The sequence below is a fragment of the Anopheles maculipalpis genome, chromosome 2RL (assembly GCF_943734695.1).
Source record: "Anopheles maculipalpis chromosome 2RL, idAnoMacuDA_375_x, whole genome shotgun sequence".
NCBI classification, from domain to species: Eukaryota; Metazoa; Arthropoda; class Insecta; order Diptera; family Culicidae; genus Anopheles; species Anopheles maculipalpis.
This window is the reverse complement of record NC_064871.1, coordinates 29,593,948-29,611,947: the sequence shown is the minus strand read 5'-3', so window position 1 is coordinate 29,611,947 and position 18,000 is coordinate 29,593,948. Positions and strand designations below refer to the sequence as shown.

At 41.8% G+C, this 18,000-nt stretch overlaps 2 protein-coding genes across 3 annotated transcripts in view; both read left to right on the top strand.

Annotated features, from left to right (window-relative positions):
• Positions 1-18,000, top strand: part of LOC126558017 (tryptophan--tRNA ligase, cytoplasmic) — a 274,008-nt gene that overhangs the window by 220,824 nt on the left and 35,184 nt on the right. Inside the window, exon 1 of one of the 2 annotated variants that reach the window (XM_050213950.1) lies at positions 13,010-13,014. The exons of the other annotated variant lie outside the window; for it this stretch is intronic. The gene's annotated coding sequence lies outside the window, so the exon portion shown is untranslated. Of the gene's footprint in view, positions 1-13,009; positions 13,015-18,000 lie in introns of those variants that run through there. 2 annotated transcript variants of the gene reach the window in all.
• Positions 4,889-18,000, top strand: part of LOC126557988 (uncharacterized) — a 42,557-nt gene continuing 29,445 nt past the window's right edge. Inside the window, exon 1 of the mRNA XM_050213917.1 lies at positions 4,889-5,005. Within this exon, the coding sequence (XP_050069874.1) occupies positions 4,889-5,005 (117 nt within the window). The remainder of the gene's footprint in view (positions 5,006-18,000) is intronic.

The window sequence follows — 18,000 nt, the reverse complement described above, 5'->3', positions numbered from 1 at the left end:
TCTTTCAGCTTCAGTTTTGCGTGTGCGTGCATGCGCGATCGACAAACGCATACACACCAACAAAACATAACGCACTATGAACTGCAACAAGTTTAAAAATTTATATACATTTTTAATTTCCATTTTATCTTCAATGTCATTTCGAATCAGTTGTTTGATAAATAGCATTTCTGTTAATTTGTAAGTAAAACATATAATTATTTTATCTTTAATTTAATTTCTATAAGAACCACGCAAAATAGAAACACATGATAATAGTAAGCTTCTTAAAAATTAAATAACATGTGTAACAAATTTAATAAAATGTTTAATAACATACAAATTGTGCTTCAAATATACTCACTTCAATTCTACATGTAGTGCATCCAATTTTGACCAGTTACGTTGTACGACCGCATCCACCATGTGCAGCAGAAAGCCCTTCCCCATCTTTAACGTTGGAGCCTAATGATGGGATTTTTTTTCATTTGTTGTGAACCAGCCGCGTGAATAGGCCGCGATCATCGTAAACGCGCACATACCGACCGACTTTTGAAGCTTTCGAGCGATCGTTCGTGCGCTACGTAGCACATTCGGTAAGTTGGTCGAAATGTTTAACCGGGTGCGAGTGGCGTGATTTAAAATCACAACAGCGAGTATCGTTTTGTGAAAAGTGTTGAACGTGAAGTTACACAGCGAACGTAGCCTACACAAAGCTTTATTTTTCACTTATTTCCGCGTTTCATCGTGTGGTGGCTCTGCTGCTGGGGCTGGAAATACCAAGTCCCCAGTCACCTCAGCCAGCAAGTGTGCAAGTGAAAAGCAAAACAGTGTCAGTGAGTGAACAACTTTTTCCCGCGAGCGTGTCTCCCGAGAGCCCAACCAAGTGAACTGGGTGGAAAATAGGGGGGGAGATCGGTGTTCCGTTTTTCTTGGCGAGAAGCTTTCGCGAGACGGCTGATTTAGTGTTCCGGGGTTGTGTGATCGAAAACGGGTTGGGGTGGAATAGAAAAATTGAACCAAATTCGTATCGAATGTCTGTTCGTGTGAGTGGTTACGTTGCACGCTGAAGGTCAACCGATTTTTTTCTGATGAAGTAGCAATTTTGACAGTTCTGAAACGAGAAGGTAGCGTACGAAACGATTCAAGTGGCGCGCGTTTCTCGGCCAACATCTTCAACAATCAGTGTTATGTGCGAAGACGGAACAGTGCTGCAGTGGTAATGGTAGTAGCTACAGGCCGATATTTGTGGTTGTGTGTCTCGGGCCAAGATCGAAACGTTCGCGGAATCTGGCTGTGGCGTTTCCGACTTATGCTGTGCTGTGCGTGCTGGAAACAAACATGCGATTGACCAGCTAGGGGTTGTGATGGCTGCCCGTAAATGGCGCCCTGGTCAAACCTAAAGCATCATTACGTAATGCACGCAGAAGGGACAAACTATCAGCGAAGCGAAACGCGACCAAACCCTCTTCCACTTACGTCGGCCCACCTCACCCAACATACACACAAGGGGGTTGTTCGCGTGTGTATGTGCGTTGATGTTTTGATGTGTAATATATAATTTGGAATTAAAAACCGAAAGTGACTGACGCGCTCGACTGCAGACCGTGTACCTAATTTAACAGGGCGCTCTGCATTTGTTATACCGTTTCCCGCCTAACCACGCGCTCAAGTCACTCCGGTGCGGAATGCAGTGGATGCGGTTGTTCGCAGAGGAAAACAAGGAAATTTAATTACATCTTGAGCTCCAAGCACGTGTTGCATCGGTCTGTAAATGATTTACAGACAAATTCCTTACATCCGTAAACGATGAGATCGATCTTTTTTTCATATACCAGCTTGGCTAGGCTAGCAAACAGTAGCTTCCCAATCTGTTACTCATCCATCCGTATCGGTACACGGTTCTTGGCAGGCCAGTGAGTCCATCCGCTGTTACCTCACCAGATAAAAATGCAGCAAATCGTTAAGTTTGGAATGTTTGTCACTGTCTTGCTAGCCGGGGTTAAACGTAGTTGCTGCTCAATTGGTTAAGTAAATACTTATTAGCAAAACATGAACGACAACTTCCCGGTGTGACGACAAACGAAAGGAAAATTGGAAACAATATAGCATCAGAACTGAACCACCTTCAGCGCTTTAGTTGGTTGGAGGTTTAATTAATGATTCGTTTGGATTGTTGTTGGATTATTATTATTTTACACTGGCCAAACGGCGTTTGGACCAGGAAACGGCCAATGAAGCATGGCACTAATGAATCGCGATTACTTTACGGTTGGTGGAAGCGAAGGTTTTAGAGAGATTACGAAATATCTTTTATCGATCAGTTCAGGCTTCTTGAAAGGTGGGTTCGTTGCTTAAATTTTTCAAGCACAAGTCCTTTGTTTTGGGAATCATCATGGCATTACAAACAAGGTCGAAGTGTTGATAAAACGAGCTTTGCTGCTTGTCGTCAGTCTTCACTAATTTTCTGCTATTTTTAAAATTATCTTTCAATGTGTTTTATTAATTATAAAATTGGTGATAACTTACACTTCTTTTACAGCAAAATTTGCTCGCAAAACTATACTCTTAAGTTATTTAGATTCCAAGTGCTCTCTACAATAAAAACTGTTTGTGGGTATAAAAATCTCATGGAATTATAGCTTAGCTTGATTCTATAAATGTAGTTCTAAATTCATATTAGAAAAGTAGAGGAACTTAATAAGACATAAATTTCTTATAAATTCAGTAATTGATTTTTGAACGAAAATTAGATAACTGTACCTCGTTCTCTAATGAAACTAAGGAAAAAAATCGCTCGTAACAGAACAGATCAACCGCAAACATATGTAATTAACGGTCATAACGGTCGCTGCCAAACGCTGGAAACCAAATTTTGCTACGAGAGACAAAGCATGGACATGATTGAAGCGCTTGTAGAGTCGCGCAAGATGCGCGTAGCCGAAATATTGTTGCCATGTTCCGTCCACTCGAATGGTTGGCCATCGAGGTCAAAAGGTTGTACCGCAACGGATGAAAAACCGCTACCCTGCTTGACGCATGACAGACGCTAACGCGAGGATGGTTTTTGGATGGCTAGCCCGATGTAGGACACTTCCAAGAGTAGTGTTTTCCACCCGAAATTTGCATCTCAACGCCCCATCAAGCTGTCCGGCAAACGAACTCCCAGTGCTTTCATGCCAATCACGTCAGCCGTGGAGTAGTTTTTAAAGGTGCGAATAATATTCGGAATGGGCGAAAACTGCAAAATTTCTGTTATCCGACACCAATCCTAACCCGAAGGTGACGCCGGTGGATGATATGTCTGAAAAAGATGTGGGAGAGATTGTGCGAGGAAGGGTCGAGTAGGGAAGGGAGTCGAGCTTGTGGCACGTACTACCAACATTCGAGACACACCCTGGCGAGTGGCTCACGAGAGTAATTCTGCCCGGAGCCAACAGGTCTGGCAACCTTTTCAATCACATCACACCGTAGCTTTTACACGGCTTCCAAGCTGTGCTGGGACTTCCAGTTATTGCGGATTAAAATGCCAGAGGAAGGCAGTGAGGTTTTGTGCAAAATTTGACAGTTTTGAATTACAAATAAGCGTTACGGGATCTGCGAGATGGTTTGCTTTTCTTTGCTCTCCTGCTTGATTGCTTTCGCCGTACACGAGTGGACGACAGCGTGACCAGCGGTTTTTTTTCAACCCGTTCAAGAATTGGGAAGAATTTAAAGCAGTGACCTCTAAGTGGTCGTTTGTTGTTTTGCGGAGGGATGCGTTTCCCACGATGTTCCCTGCGGGTGTTATTGTCACGAACCACAAAACTATTAAAGGTAACATCTTCCGTAAGCGTTCTACAAGTTTTCAGTAGAAGCAGTGGAAGCATCATTAGAATAGCTTACGATAGGCGCGAGTAAAATCTTCTGAAAGGCCTTACCGCGAGAAGATAACCATCATAAACATCATCATCATCATCATCAGGAGTTAATGCTTGTGGAGTCTTTGAGGAATTTCTGTTTTGGAAAAGATGTGTGACATAGTCCTCGTCGATGAATGGTCACGGTGCTCATCACCTTCAACGACTGGAGCAACTCGATATCATGATTTCGGTCGGTTTCTATTGTTCGCCTGACATATGATCGCTCTAATAGCCGCGGCAATGGAGATCTCTCGCCGTAGCTGCTGGCCGTCACTACGACCATTTGCCGTCATTCACTCATTGTGCGGTTTTTCCCCCGTTTCACCTATGGTCATTAAGCGGGTGGTTTCGATAGGAAACGAAAACTCCAATCCAGGGGCAGAGAGCCGGCCCATCAGTAGCGTTGAACGTTCAAGTGACGGAACAGTTGCGTTTCTATCTGGCGTGAATCAAGTGAATAGAACATAAAACATTTCTCCTCCCAAAAAAAAAAAAAAAAAAACGAGTCTTCTTCTAGTATCTATCTTTCATACCCGAAACCCGGGTTACGCGTGCTTCATTTTTCATCATTTTCTTTTCTCGATCTTCCCATTACAGATTGGGTATGTGAGTGAGAGCGTTTATGTGTGTAAGGCGTATTAAGAACCGCCAATAGTTGGGGTGTTGTTTAATTGAAGAATTCGTAGTGAAGAATTACCGCAGCTCGGTCAGTAGCGTCGTTAAAGTTCGGTAAAATTTCGCGATTGTAAGGCTTTCTCTAACGAGCCATTGTGTACTTCTTGGTGACTTGGTGGTGTAGTGAATTGTAGTGAGTGCATAACAAACCAAGCAAAACAAAAAGGTGTTCAAGAGTGGATGCAAATGCGGGTGGTTTTGATGTTCACAACATAAACATAGTGCCCCAAAACTCAAAGCTTGCGTTTTTTTTTTTGCGAACGACACTGCAGAACATCAGCAAACAACCGGAGCGCATCCAGAACCGATTGCACATGCACACCCACCAAAGGATGGATCGAGATGGGTTACGCCGTCGACCGGCGTCAGTCAGCAGCAGTGGATGGCGTACGGGACGATTGATGACACTAACGGTGCTGTTTGTTCTCGGCACGATCTTCATCGGTCAGGTAAGAATGATTTCCCTTGATGCTTCTTAACTCCACTCGACGAGGATGATTCAGAGAATTTTTCCACGGAATCGGAGCTTATTTACGTTTGAAAAAGCCTCCGGCTCCGGTAACGTTTGCGACACTGAGTCAACAGAAAATAAATGTAGCTTTTTCCTCCCCATCAACCACAGCAAAACGTCGTCTGGCACCGCTTTAGAATGAAACGATCAGCTGCAACTCTGAAGGTGCAAACAGTTTGCCAATCCCTTAGGTCTCTTGGAAGTGGTTTTCAGTTAGACTTCTCACTCAACGAAGTCGACACGTAAAAAAACCTTATTATTACAGCTATATGCATCGGCTTGTGTGTGTGTTTTTGTGTTATTTCCGCGATTCCGCTCGAGGGTTATACTTAGAAGCCACTTTATTATGCATAACGTGAGTGGTTGCATTCTTTAACATGAAACGAAACGAACGACACATGGAATGCGCGATGCAGCAGTGCTTATGGAAATGGTTATGAAGGAAAACACTGAATGCATTTTTCTTTTGCTTTTTTCTTGAAAGAATATGCCATAAAAAGGTGCATAAATTTGTAACCAATAGCAATCGATGCAAATTTTATGATGAGTGTGTCGAGTTGAAAGCAATGGTAGATAAAATTAACAAACGTTATTATTATTTATTAAGCTTTCGTGTTTTTTTTTTTATTTTTTTATTTTTTTACAAGATTTCACCATTTTTTTCCATGAAACATGTTCCACACATATCGCCAATTCCTTTGGGCCTTTTAATGTTTTCTTCTTCCGGTAAAACAAAAGATTTACAGGGTATTCCTTTGTATTTTTAGATTTATCATGTTTTTGTTCTCAAGTATGGTTAACTTATTCTCAAAATTATATTAAAATCCCATGTTCCCATCCCATGTATTTGATTGATTTCTAACATTTAGTTGTTTTGTCGCTATGTCAATCGAGGGCTTTTAAAAGATTTTTTATATTCAGCCCTTTTTGATTTTTTAAATCCATCGCTCTGAAAGAAAATAGAGGATTTCCCAAACATTTTAGAATTACATATGATGCATTTGAAAAAAATCATAGATAGAAAAAATTAACGTTTTTTCTCGGAACTTCTTGTTGTTAGCTCTACAATTTCTAGAAGCTGTGATTCTAGATTGTTTGCTATTTTTATGGATTCCTCAAAATGTTTTATGTTCGTAGACTGTTTTTTCAAATATTATTGAACCCTTTCAACAGTTTATAGACGATTTTCCTCAGATAAATAAATGTGTTTTCCAGAGCTGTATTGAGTCTATATAACAATCTCCTATATACGTTTGAATTCATCCCGCAGTTTATTAACTTATTCCCGAAACTGAGTTTGGATTTTTGCTTGCCGATGTTTCAATCCCTATTTTTTAGTAATAAAAGAAAAACTTTAAGATATTGTTAATAATATTGATCAAGTAAGACTGCAAGGAGAAAACAACTACCATGTCTTCTTAAACTTATACTCGTTCAAAGCTCACTTATATTTGTTAAATTTAATTTGTTAAATTTGTCTAGCTTAACAATCCACAAGTAAAAAGTCTCTTTTTGATGTTGCTATTTGGTATTTGGTATTGGTTTTCCATATACTGCGAAACTTATTACAAAATGTCTGAGAAGCTATTTATAAAACAACAGGACACATACAACAATATTCAAAAAACGGTCAAAAATCGTTGAAATCGACTCATTTTTGTTTAATTCTCCGTAACCCGATACGTTCTCACGTTGAGTCACGCTTGTAACGAAGCATTCTATTACCATGACGCATAGGAGAAGTGCACAGTACAGACACAGAAACGAAACTAAAGGACACACACAAAAAAACCACAAAACAAGAGTCAGTAAAAATATCGAAAACGAGACGTGAATGAAATTTCAACTAATTATGCTTCCAGGAAAGGAAACATCACGGACCCCGCAAGAAAGGTGGTACGATAACGATTATTTAGGTTTTGAAGAAGTTCGCCTCGTCTGACGCACCTCGTTCGTTCGTGCAACGTGTGTTTTGCTGCTGTAACAACAGCGATACGGCCGAATGAAGCCATTCGTCCATCACCGGGTTATCCAAGGGGCCGTGCCTGTTTGTTAATCGGTTAAGCAAATGCTCACACGTTTTCTTCGAAAGTTGTCATACGGGGTACGGTGCGTGTGAGCTCACTCTCTGTTTTCGGTTTTTATTTTCCTATTCTTCCTCTTCACCGCTTGGTAAACGATCATCTTGCACCTAGTTGTGACCCAAGGTGATCGGATCTTGCTTACATAGGGGTCATCCGCAATCCCGTGCATGATTGTGAAGCATACGTGCTTTTTTGTACGCTGCTTGATGCTACCCAACCATCGTGGTCGTTCGAAGCAACAGTAGGACAGGAATTTCTCTCCTTTACGTAACGCTCATCCCAAACATCGATTGACATTTTGATCGGTTTGTGCCCGAGGGCATTCACAAATTTCACGTGTGTTCGATCTCGAATTATGAGCTTTTCTGGCGGCAGACAAAAAAACTACCAAGAACAACCATATGAAGTCTGCGCTGGAATTTTATTCACCGCTCACAAGCGGTCGAGCAACTAACCGGATTGCAAGGCAGGAAACGGGCCGTATGATCGCCTCCACATCCACAAGGCACGCATACAGTCGCAAAAACATGGAGCCTCACTCTGCGGAGACTGGCGTCTCGAGACGGCCTCCATTTACCTTGAGCAAACCCCCGGCATCTTGCACGACGAGCACGACGATGATGACGTAATGTCACCAACTATTTTGCGACTTTGTTCAACGGCTGCTGGACAACGCTCAGGTAGACACAACCTTACGTTAACACCTACGAAGTTGTTCGTTTGATGGTGGAGTTGAAGTATGTGGCGGATCACTTGTTTTCCGGTTCCATTCGTTAAGTAAATCTGTTTTGTTTATTAATAATGGAACTTCTCATTTAAGGGAAAAGCATTCGTACGGCTTTGAAACGATTTTCCCCATGGAGAGAAGATGAGAGTAAGAAATTAAAATCTCATTCACAACGAAAGTGTGTTCTTGGCGCACTTTCGCATCGCTCATCAGCGTTGCGTCGGTTGCCGTTGTTGCTGATGACGACGATAATGATGATGATTGACGATAATTGGCGTAACGTTTTGCTAGAGGACCGAGAGACTGCATCTTCCGTCGGGACGTTTGTTGGATGTTCCTTGTTCGACGCCTTTTGATTGATCGTCAGTAATTATAAACGGTCCAGAACTGCAACGGACCAGAGCTGCACGACTGTTAACCCCTAGCAGCGCATCGCCCGGAGGTTTGGTGTGGCTTTTGGTATTGCGAAGATGTAAATCACGCACACACACACACATTATCGGGTTGCATCGATCGGAACACCCAAGAAGAGGTCGTTCTCTCGGGGCAGGAATGGCCGACACTAGCCGGAGATCATAATTTACACCTGCTCTTCTATCCCGATGGCAAATCTTTGTGCTGAAGCATATTTCATTACGCAGCGAATAACTCATCACAAATATGCTGATTCTTATTTGTCGCTTATGTTTTATTGAAAGGAAGCTTAAAGCATCTATTTCTTTGATGATGAGAATGATATACGGGAAAACGTGAAACAAACATTGATGTGATAAAATATTTAAAAAAAAATCTAAATCTTCAAAATAATCTCTGAAATACCTTTTTTACTTGAAAAACAGGGATGCATGAACTGCTTAAAATTAACTATAATAAAACAAATCTCTGGAGTATCTGCTAAAATGGATGTAGCAAAAGGCCAGTCGCAATTTATCCTCAAGTTAATGTTCATTTAAGGAGTTAATTTCTTTGTCAAGCTATAGAGTTTCACTTGGTGGAATTATTCAAACGATTAGTGAAATGTTGCAACCTTCTTGTGCAACTTTTTGGTAATCTGGAATCTTCCCTGGAATCAGGAAATCTTTTCTTCAGTAAGAGGAATTTTGCAACTCGATTGTGGATCTTTGCAATCAGCTATTGAGTTTCTTCCGAGCGTTTAATTTAATCGCCAAAAGGCACAATGTCTATTGTGAGTTTAAATCAACACGCTCTATCTTTCACATTTGAACTGGCTCAAAGCAAAAATATTTTCAAAATTAGTTTTAATTATTCTTCCTCCAAAACAATACGGCACTGGACCGTCATAATTAATTATAGATAAATAAATATTCTTCCTCCAAACTAAAGCTGATTGCTTAATTCGAGAGCTGCGTTACAAATTTCTCCTCAGTAATTGTAAAATCCATTATATAAATGCAATTCATTGCATATGAAACGAAGGGCTTGCAATATTGCACTATCCATTAGTAACATTCCGCTGATTGATTAAAAAATTTCATGCTATGGAAGGAAATTCTATGAATTATATTCCTAACCAGCCGAGAATACTGCTGCCCTGTTTGATGGTAATTAAGTTGAATCTTTGTAATTAAAAAAATGTTCATCACTGAATGTACTTTTCGTCCGTAACTGAAATTAATTGAGGAATTTGTTTGCGGAAGCTTTGTCATCCCAACTTCCTGGTTGCTTTCATACTCAGCAGTAAAACCTCTTGAAGTAGTTTTGGTTAGCGAAAATAGCAATACAAACACAGTTTGTATGCAAGACAACCATCAACGGCTTATCAAAATTGTTCTTATTCGGGAACATTTTAATTTGAATTTTTAGATTAAATCTTCAGCGTTACGGTCAGGCTATCTTCAATTTAGCCATGAACTTTGATCTTTTTGAATTTACATCTGCAAAATCCCACAACCCGTATGACATTTAAAAAAGTCCAACTTTTTTTTGGAAAATAAAGTTTAAACATTAAAAATTCCTCTCTTTGTGCCAATGAATTTTTATTCTTCTCCTCAAAATAATCAATGTTGATCGCCCAAAGCTCAAAGAATAAAGTGCTACCTTCGTCCATCCGCAATCTAACAGCCGGAAATGAGGAAAAGTGTTTCCTTATGAAATCGATCGTGTTTTTAATTGTTTTTTTGTTTTCAATTTTCTTTCCCATTTTTCCACCCGATCAATCACTCTCGCCTGCACACCTCACGATCGATTCTGTGTCATGCGTGTAGGCGTTAATGAGAATGCTGCAAAATGGCGATCGTATTCCGAATCGTTCATTGCAAACAAGTACGTTTATTATTTTTACCCATTTTTTTTTTTTTTGGAAACTCATTTTGGGTGTGGAGTTGTGGAAAAATGTAACAACCTGCTTCCCTTCACAGATATAAACCCCAAACGAGCCAGATGGTACGTCGGTTTAGGGTCGATTTCATTCGCGATTCACTTCCGACATCATTAAACGATGCTTTTCCAGCCCCACGTAATGATGCCCGCTGGGAGGGTGTTTGGCTATTTTGCTTTTTTTATGTTTGTTCCTCTCATGCCTCCCCAAACTTCCTCCACTCACGAGAATGGAAATACGGCTCCGTTTGTTTCCGAAATAAAAAACAACAACTGTCCCACTGGGTGGAAAAACGCACCAATATTTTCGTGGCACGCTGGCGTACGGTGTGCGCCCTCGGTGTGAGCTAGTTTTTTTGTTTTATGATTTTATTGTCTCTTCACTGAAAGAATGCTCCCGTTGGGGTCATTTTCTCTTGCAGTGTGTTTGTGTGTTTATTATGCGAGAATTGTTTCCCTGCACTGAATACCGAATGAAGGAAGCTTCAGCGAATGGGTTTTCCAGTACAAATGATGCGAACAGGCACCCGAGGCAGAGTGTTCTAGAAACACGCTCTACACGGATCTACATATCTAGAGCAGAAAGTATTAGAATTCGGACACAATTGAGCCACTTCCCCCCAATGCACCCTGCAAAACCAAAACGCTTCAAGTATTTAGAAGGGATCATTTGACTGTACTTCAGAATAAGGCCAAAACGATGGCTAAAACGGGAATTATTTTTCCCGCCTCAAAGTCTGCAGCGTGGTTAAGATAAGTATTCACTTAGCAATCACACACTCACGCATGAGGCCAATTTCCGAAACAACACAGATCCGTTATAAATGGAAGCGCGTGCAGACCGTCGGCCCCTGGGTTCGTCCAGGAAAGGAAAGCTAACGAAAATACCATAACGAAACGAAATTCCAAATCACACACTGCTCGTAGAATATACGACGCAATCCCGATAGCATCAATCTTCATTTGCTTTGCTAATCACCAATTCGTTAGCATTGCTCGAACGATCGTTCACGCGCTGTATGAAATTACAGCCCTTCCCATGGAGTTTGTTGGGAGGAATTCTGCTGGCGATCAAGATATTTCACCCTCGGTTCGGTTGTGCTACGCTCTCCCGCGGTGCCGTATTTGCTGTTCGCCAACATTCTTTACACTTCATCCGGAGAGCGTTGTTTTGCTGCGACACGGTTCTATCGACTGATTACCGTAATCACAGACGCACGTTCTTGGGGGATGCCACCGACGGATAACTCCGAGGGTGATAGAGTCGGTACAGTCTAATTATCACCTCAGAGCGGGTATCTGTACGACGGGTCGGTTTAAGTTTTATCAGAACACAGTTATTTACACTTCCTGGTTTGATAACTCCAACAGACAACCCAGGGATACTCTTTTCTCTATCATCTAGCTACTAGCTCTACTACATCTACTCATCTGAAGACCTGTATTGGTACGGACAATTAGATAACGATCAATTAATGACATGTAATCGTCGCTCTCTTCCGCGTTGGTTCCGAGAGTCTGTGCACAAACTGCTCGGCAACTATGGAAAATGATAGTTCTTCACTTAATAATATTGTGCAGAATGAGGTAAAAGCGTTCATTTTCCGACAGTGTGTCGGTTGAAGGTTTAATGCACGATGCGATCAGTATAAGGGCTGAAGGAAGTGTAACTTTCTCTCTTCTTTCGCTCCTATTACCCGTACATTCCGCGAACCCTTCCTCTCTATCCGGTTCCCTCAAACGATCAACTGTCTGCACCTCAATCAGCACTCGTTTATTCACCAGTCAGTCATTAGCATTGGACCCCCGTTGACGGTATGTCTCCTTTGTGGACTGTGGACTGACGTACCGGCGAGGCACCAAACTGAACCGTTCCTGCAAGCCACGGGTGTTAACGTACGATCGCGCGTCACGTTGCGTCATACGGTTACGTTGGGAAACCAACAACTGCAACATGCATCGGAGAGTCCGTACAGTTTTTCCTTCCCTTTTCTTGCTTTTTTGCATTTAAGTGCGGCGTTTGGTTTCGGCTGCTAGCGCCTGCAGCATCTTGCAGTTTGGAGTTTTGCATAGTTTTTGGTTCCCTGATACTGAAAACCGGTTTCGATTTTTATTTCGGTAGGTCTCGTTGTTGCTCTGGGTCGTTGATGCAGTTGGGAAGTTGGTTGCTGCATAAATACGTTGCTTTCGTCAAATGAATTCGCTTGTGGCTGAAAACTTAGATCACTTTTTTTTGCATATGTGTTTTATGGTACGCAACAATAATGAAGGAAGGGTGAGTTAAAGGCTCAGGAGGTAAGGGCTCTGGCAGCTTGAATATGTACCGTATGTGTGTGCGAGCAGAAATCACGGTAAAACCACCCTGAATGCCATCTAACGTGCCCCATTTCATTCGGATGATTTATCAGTGAATGGGGTTAGTATGGTTAAGATTGGAAATAGTTTAAACTAACCAGCCGTGATCGTGACTTTCCGAATGGAGCAGATTGTGCCTTCCGTATAGAGGTAACATTAGCCGATTTCATCATAATACCATGTATTGCCCATGATCAGTGATCGGTAAAGCGGCAAACGTTAACCAGAAATATTCGCTTTTTGTTTGTGTTAGAAAGATTCATAGTAAGCAATACGGCCTGGCCGTCCCTTATGAATAAAAAAAAAAAAGATTCATAGTAAGAGAGAAAGAGAGAGAAGGAGAAAAAGAAGAAGAAGAAGAAATAGAGATTATTGTTAAATTAAAACCATAATTTGCAAAAGCTTTCCAAATGTAACAAAACCAAACCAATACCAGCATTTCGGGTTTCTCACTTATTCGGGCGTTGTAGTCATTCGTTTTTGGTAACAACCCACAGGCAGGATTACTGTGGCTTGCCGCCTTTCTTAGGTATTTCACATCGCAAGGGCTACCGTTTTTTTTTTTTTTCTCAAACGTGCATCTACCACCATACAGGAGTGGTTTTAAAAGGATTAATACATATTTCACCGGGCAAAGAACACGCCAACGCGTGGGTAGACCACCCGTTCCCGACTGGTGCAAACTTAAATCATTCGTCCCATTCGCCATTACAAGTCTTGCCTGGCGATGTTTTTTTTTTTTTTTGCATTGTGCACCCGCATGTGTGCGCGTTATTAAGCGCGGGGGTGTACAACGTTAAGCAGCGGGTCGAGCGGTCTCTCCCAAGCAATCAACATAAACCATATTGATTTCGCAACTCACGCTCGCTCGCTTGCACATTGAAACCTCCTGCGTCCGAGCTTTGCAACAACTTTTCTGTGCAGGATCTTAAGACGAACCACCAAATGCAACCCGAAACAGGTTTCCCTTGGACCAAGAATCGCACACTCTGCGGACGCGGAGTGTGATTAAGATTATGGGAGCAAAGGCGCAACAAAAATCCAACGGAATTTCAACTCTTCCCGATGAGCGACATTGCGTTGTGAAGTTTGAGTGTGTTGTTAAGTGAAAAATGTTCAACGGCATTTACCTTCTCTATCTTAAATGTGGGCTATATCTAAACCACTTGCAAGCACCCCATATGTGCTAAATGAATAGCGGAATCGATGCGGAAGCCGTTTGACGAGACTCAGTGAAAGAGAGAGACACATCCAATTTCCTACCAACCACTTTTAATTTACACTCGGAAATCAACGGAGCCTAGCGAAAGCAGCGATGACTGGAGCATGATAACAGCACCGTAATATCCTATCCTCTGTCCGTTAAGAGAGCGTCGTGCTTAAAGACCGAAGCCGGCGGTGGTTTATGCCTTCATTATGGGCAGTTAAATGAGTTGAGTTTATGTGCTGAAGAGGTACTCCTTCAGTTTAATTTGATTTGGAAGGGAAAACATTCTCTTCAAACTGTTCTTTACCGAATTCCGACATCTAAGGAGAGGATGCTTATCTAGCTGAAGCAGTCATTTCGCAGATTTGCACTATATTTTTTGTACTCTTTGTTTTTCAAGATCAAGATGTTAGCCACCAGTCCCTTGGAGTTCTTACCTCATTGTTGACAAAAATTAGAGTAAATACGAGCATCTCATTATAATTTTATTACAACTATAGGTCATACTTTAGGTCAAATAATGTTCTATCTAGATCAAATACAAATCGCAAAAATATCACATGTAAAGTGTATTTCTGTGTTCTAATCAAGATGGCTTGAAAAAATTTCAAGACAGGACTGGATTTTGAAACATTCGTTTCAGGCATTTCTGAGTAGTCTATGTATTTCTACGTAGAAGATTTTCAGCCGGTTGCAAACAGAATTGTACAGATCATGTTAAAGTTGAGCGCAGGACTGACTATCCTCCAGCAATCGTAATGGCCAAGTCTTCCTGGTGTTGTAGAAAAAAGACAAAAGTCAAGCTTGAGTTGAGGTCATGAGAAATGATCATTTTATTTAAATATATTAAATTTCAATTCAAAATTAAATCAAATTTCATCTCACAAATTTGTCTAGCATAAAATATAGAGGAAAACAGAATGATGTTATACCCACTTCAAGTGTCACAAATAACACATTGCTGCCGCTGTAGAAAACGATAGAATTAAAACTTCTAATAAGACTTTAGCTCAGTGCCACGTTCTTTACCGAGTGAAACGTTCTTTTTTGTATCGATAATTCGTTCTATGCGTGTTATGTTTCACTTCCAATTACCTTTTGGTAAGACTTTTTTCACGGAGCGCGACTCCGCATCTGTCTACCTTGCTGTGATAATTGTTCCCTTTTTGCCCTTTTCTTCTCTTCACTTAACTCCAACTCGTCTAGTTGTGCAGCGCTGGTTCTGAAACACCCGCTTGGGAGTAATTTTCCTGTCCCTAATTTCTAACCGTGAGCGTCCTACCGAAAAACAACTCGCTCATCCATGGTTTTGTAGAAGGATTCCAGCAGCTGCTGCTGCTGCAACACACCAGTAGGGAAACTTAAATTGGAAACGAACGGATTAGCTTTCCGCGGCGCCGGGTTCGATAATTCCTTCCACGATAGACCATAGCACGACAGCTGGGATTGCGGATTGAGTACAACTTACGGGCGGTAACTGGTTCCGTTAGTAGGCTGTGTGGACGCTCCTGCCAACTGCTGCAAGGGCTCGAAACGCAAACATGCCATACCACCGGTGCTGACGGTCCAATACGGTCCAATGCTCGATGCCGATCGTCATCGAATTTCCATCCAGCTGAACCGAAGCGCAACGAAACTGGTAGTCGACTTAACCTGGGTACGGCCACCATCATCATCATCAAGGGCCGATGCTGCTACTTTGGAAGCTTTCAATCGATCATCGATTAGAAATGGTGATGGCGGACCCCGGTGAGCGCGTCGCCGGCTGCCAGACATTTGTTTGTCTAGCTGTGAAGCATCGTTCCGGTTGAATGAACAGGAATTTTGCTGCCAATCGACTGGTACACTCGGCCGGTGTGCGGTGTATTAATTTTCAATCACTCAATCATAAACAAACGCGATCGTGGCCGGCAATGGAACGGGCGTAATGCGACGCAAATATCAATCTGTTACGCCACCTGTCCAGGTGCGTGCGTGTGGTCTTTGTCTCATGTGTCGGTCACGGTTCAAACGATCCCGGTTTCGGTGTGTCTTTGATTGTGTCGTTATTGTTTAATTTGTACAAACGCGAGCCCATTCCTTAGGTACCGTTGGTAAGTGGTAGCGGAAGTCTTTTGCCAAAGGGCGGCTGCAAAGAACACAAGAAACGGGTGGAAAAACAATTATGCTTGGGAGGAGCAATTAATTACCCAATATCTTGTGGAAGCGATCATCATCGGTGAAGTGGTCCAAGTGCCCGGGTCGTTTTCTTTTGGAACCTCACCCCGATCGTGGCCAGATATATGAAAGACTCACAGTAACGGAACCGTGTCTGCCAAGTTGAATGTGACAAGCGTATGTCAGATCGTGGCGCTACCGAGAGCTCAAGTAGCTTTTATTACAGCTAGAATAACACTCCCTTGGGGTGCAGTAAAGTGTCGCAACTGTAAGTCGAAATATCTTTCATCGGAACGGAAGAAGCTGCTACCAGATTGTGCTGGAGTGTTGCATAGGTACGCTTCCGAGTATTTTCCCACCAAACGACTGTCTGCGTTTGTGACGAGCAGCCACAGGAGGACATGTACTTATTAATTAATGCCATGTTACCGGCAGGATGGAGCTTGGTAGTTAAGAACTCTGTAGCTCTACGGTGGAGGCGTAGATCGTAGTGCGCCGATAATATCCCCGGCCAATGATGAAGTGAAAACAAATTGCAATAATTTACAGCGACACCACAGCAAATGACACTCTGGGATTGAAGGAAGCGTAATACAAAGGGGAAAATTTGTTTCCAGCAAATAAGAACTCTTTTACAACTCGGGGCTTTTTGCCCGACGAGTAAAGATACTATTTGCGCAAAGCTTATTACACATGTATTGATTACGCACAAGATGCTTTTTATTTACATTCTTGTGTGAGTGTGTGTTTTTAATCCTTTCGCATACACACTAGTGTGCACCCCCCACTAGTAGTACCCTTGATTTGTCAACTAAAACTCTTAATTATCGCTTCTTAAAAGTATATTACTATTATTTGAGCTCGTTTGAAACCATTTTGAGCTCTAACTGCTTGGATAAAAATCAGTTTAAAAGGATCAGCAAGCCTAGTAAGCCATTCGATGGCCGGCGTGACCTAGAAGCTCGTTAAGCCAAGATGAAGTATCATCAGCAACGTAGAGGCATCTGCATGTTGACACTTGTTCACAGTTGGAGATATACAAACAGATTGAGAAGAAATACCAACGCAACCAACGGGTGATCGATACCAAGGATTGATCGCATTACTTTCGATTTCCTGTGCGATCACTACAACTGGTGCGATACGAAAGTGCTACCACCTCCAACATTACGGTCTCCCAGGGATGAAGCGGGATATATCCGGGAAAATATCCGGGAATAGTACAAATGAGCTCGCAATTGAGCTACACATGGAGGCAACTGACGTTTTTTGTTACAACATCGCTAAACATCGTAGAAATAATATCAATTATCGAATGACTTAGTAGACTTACTAAAACCAGATAGTTGGATCGTCAATCCCCACTAACGGAGAAAGGTCCGGATGAGATTTGTTTCCCGGCCGAAGATAGGTACCGCAATTTCCTAGGCCACCGAACAATTAGGGCGTATTGGGATCAGTTTGGCGTACAATCAAAAGCTTTTAAATCTGAAAGGTATAACTAGGGTAAAATTAAGAATATCAATTACAAAAAGCAAGAGAATTTATAGTTATCAAAAAAAAAATGTTATCATTTCTAGTGCGTGTAGAACATTGACTAATCTTGTAAAAAACAATCAATTATTTTGGTTTTCTGTCGCATTCATTAGACAGAGATTCGCTAGATAAAAACATCCAATCCTGGATTTGCAAATAAGTTTGAGTTATGAGTTTATATGAAAATGTTACACCAAAGTCCCCAAAATTATGCGTACAAGTGCTGAGATGTAACTGCTATTGTTTTGAGCACAACTAAATTGTTTTCTATCTCTCCAATTTGATGACTTCTCTTTGACCATGAACCTTCATTACAGGAGTTGTATATATTCCCCCAGAGGGCACCGTAAAGGTGTTAACGCGAGGAGCGTTCTTCGGTTCGTTCGCGTTTACCACAATAAGTCTGTCAATTTGAATTGGCAGTTAATTTAAATTCTGTCCACACGTGAACCCTACCCAGCGTTTTGCCCGAGGGTTGAAAACCGAAAGTGAGGTTTGTTAAGAAACACATTCGTCCAGGGGGTGCCCTT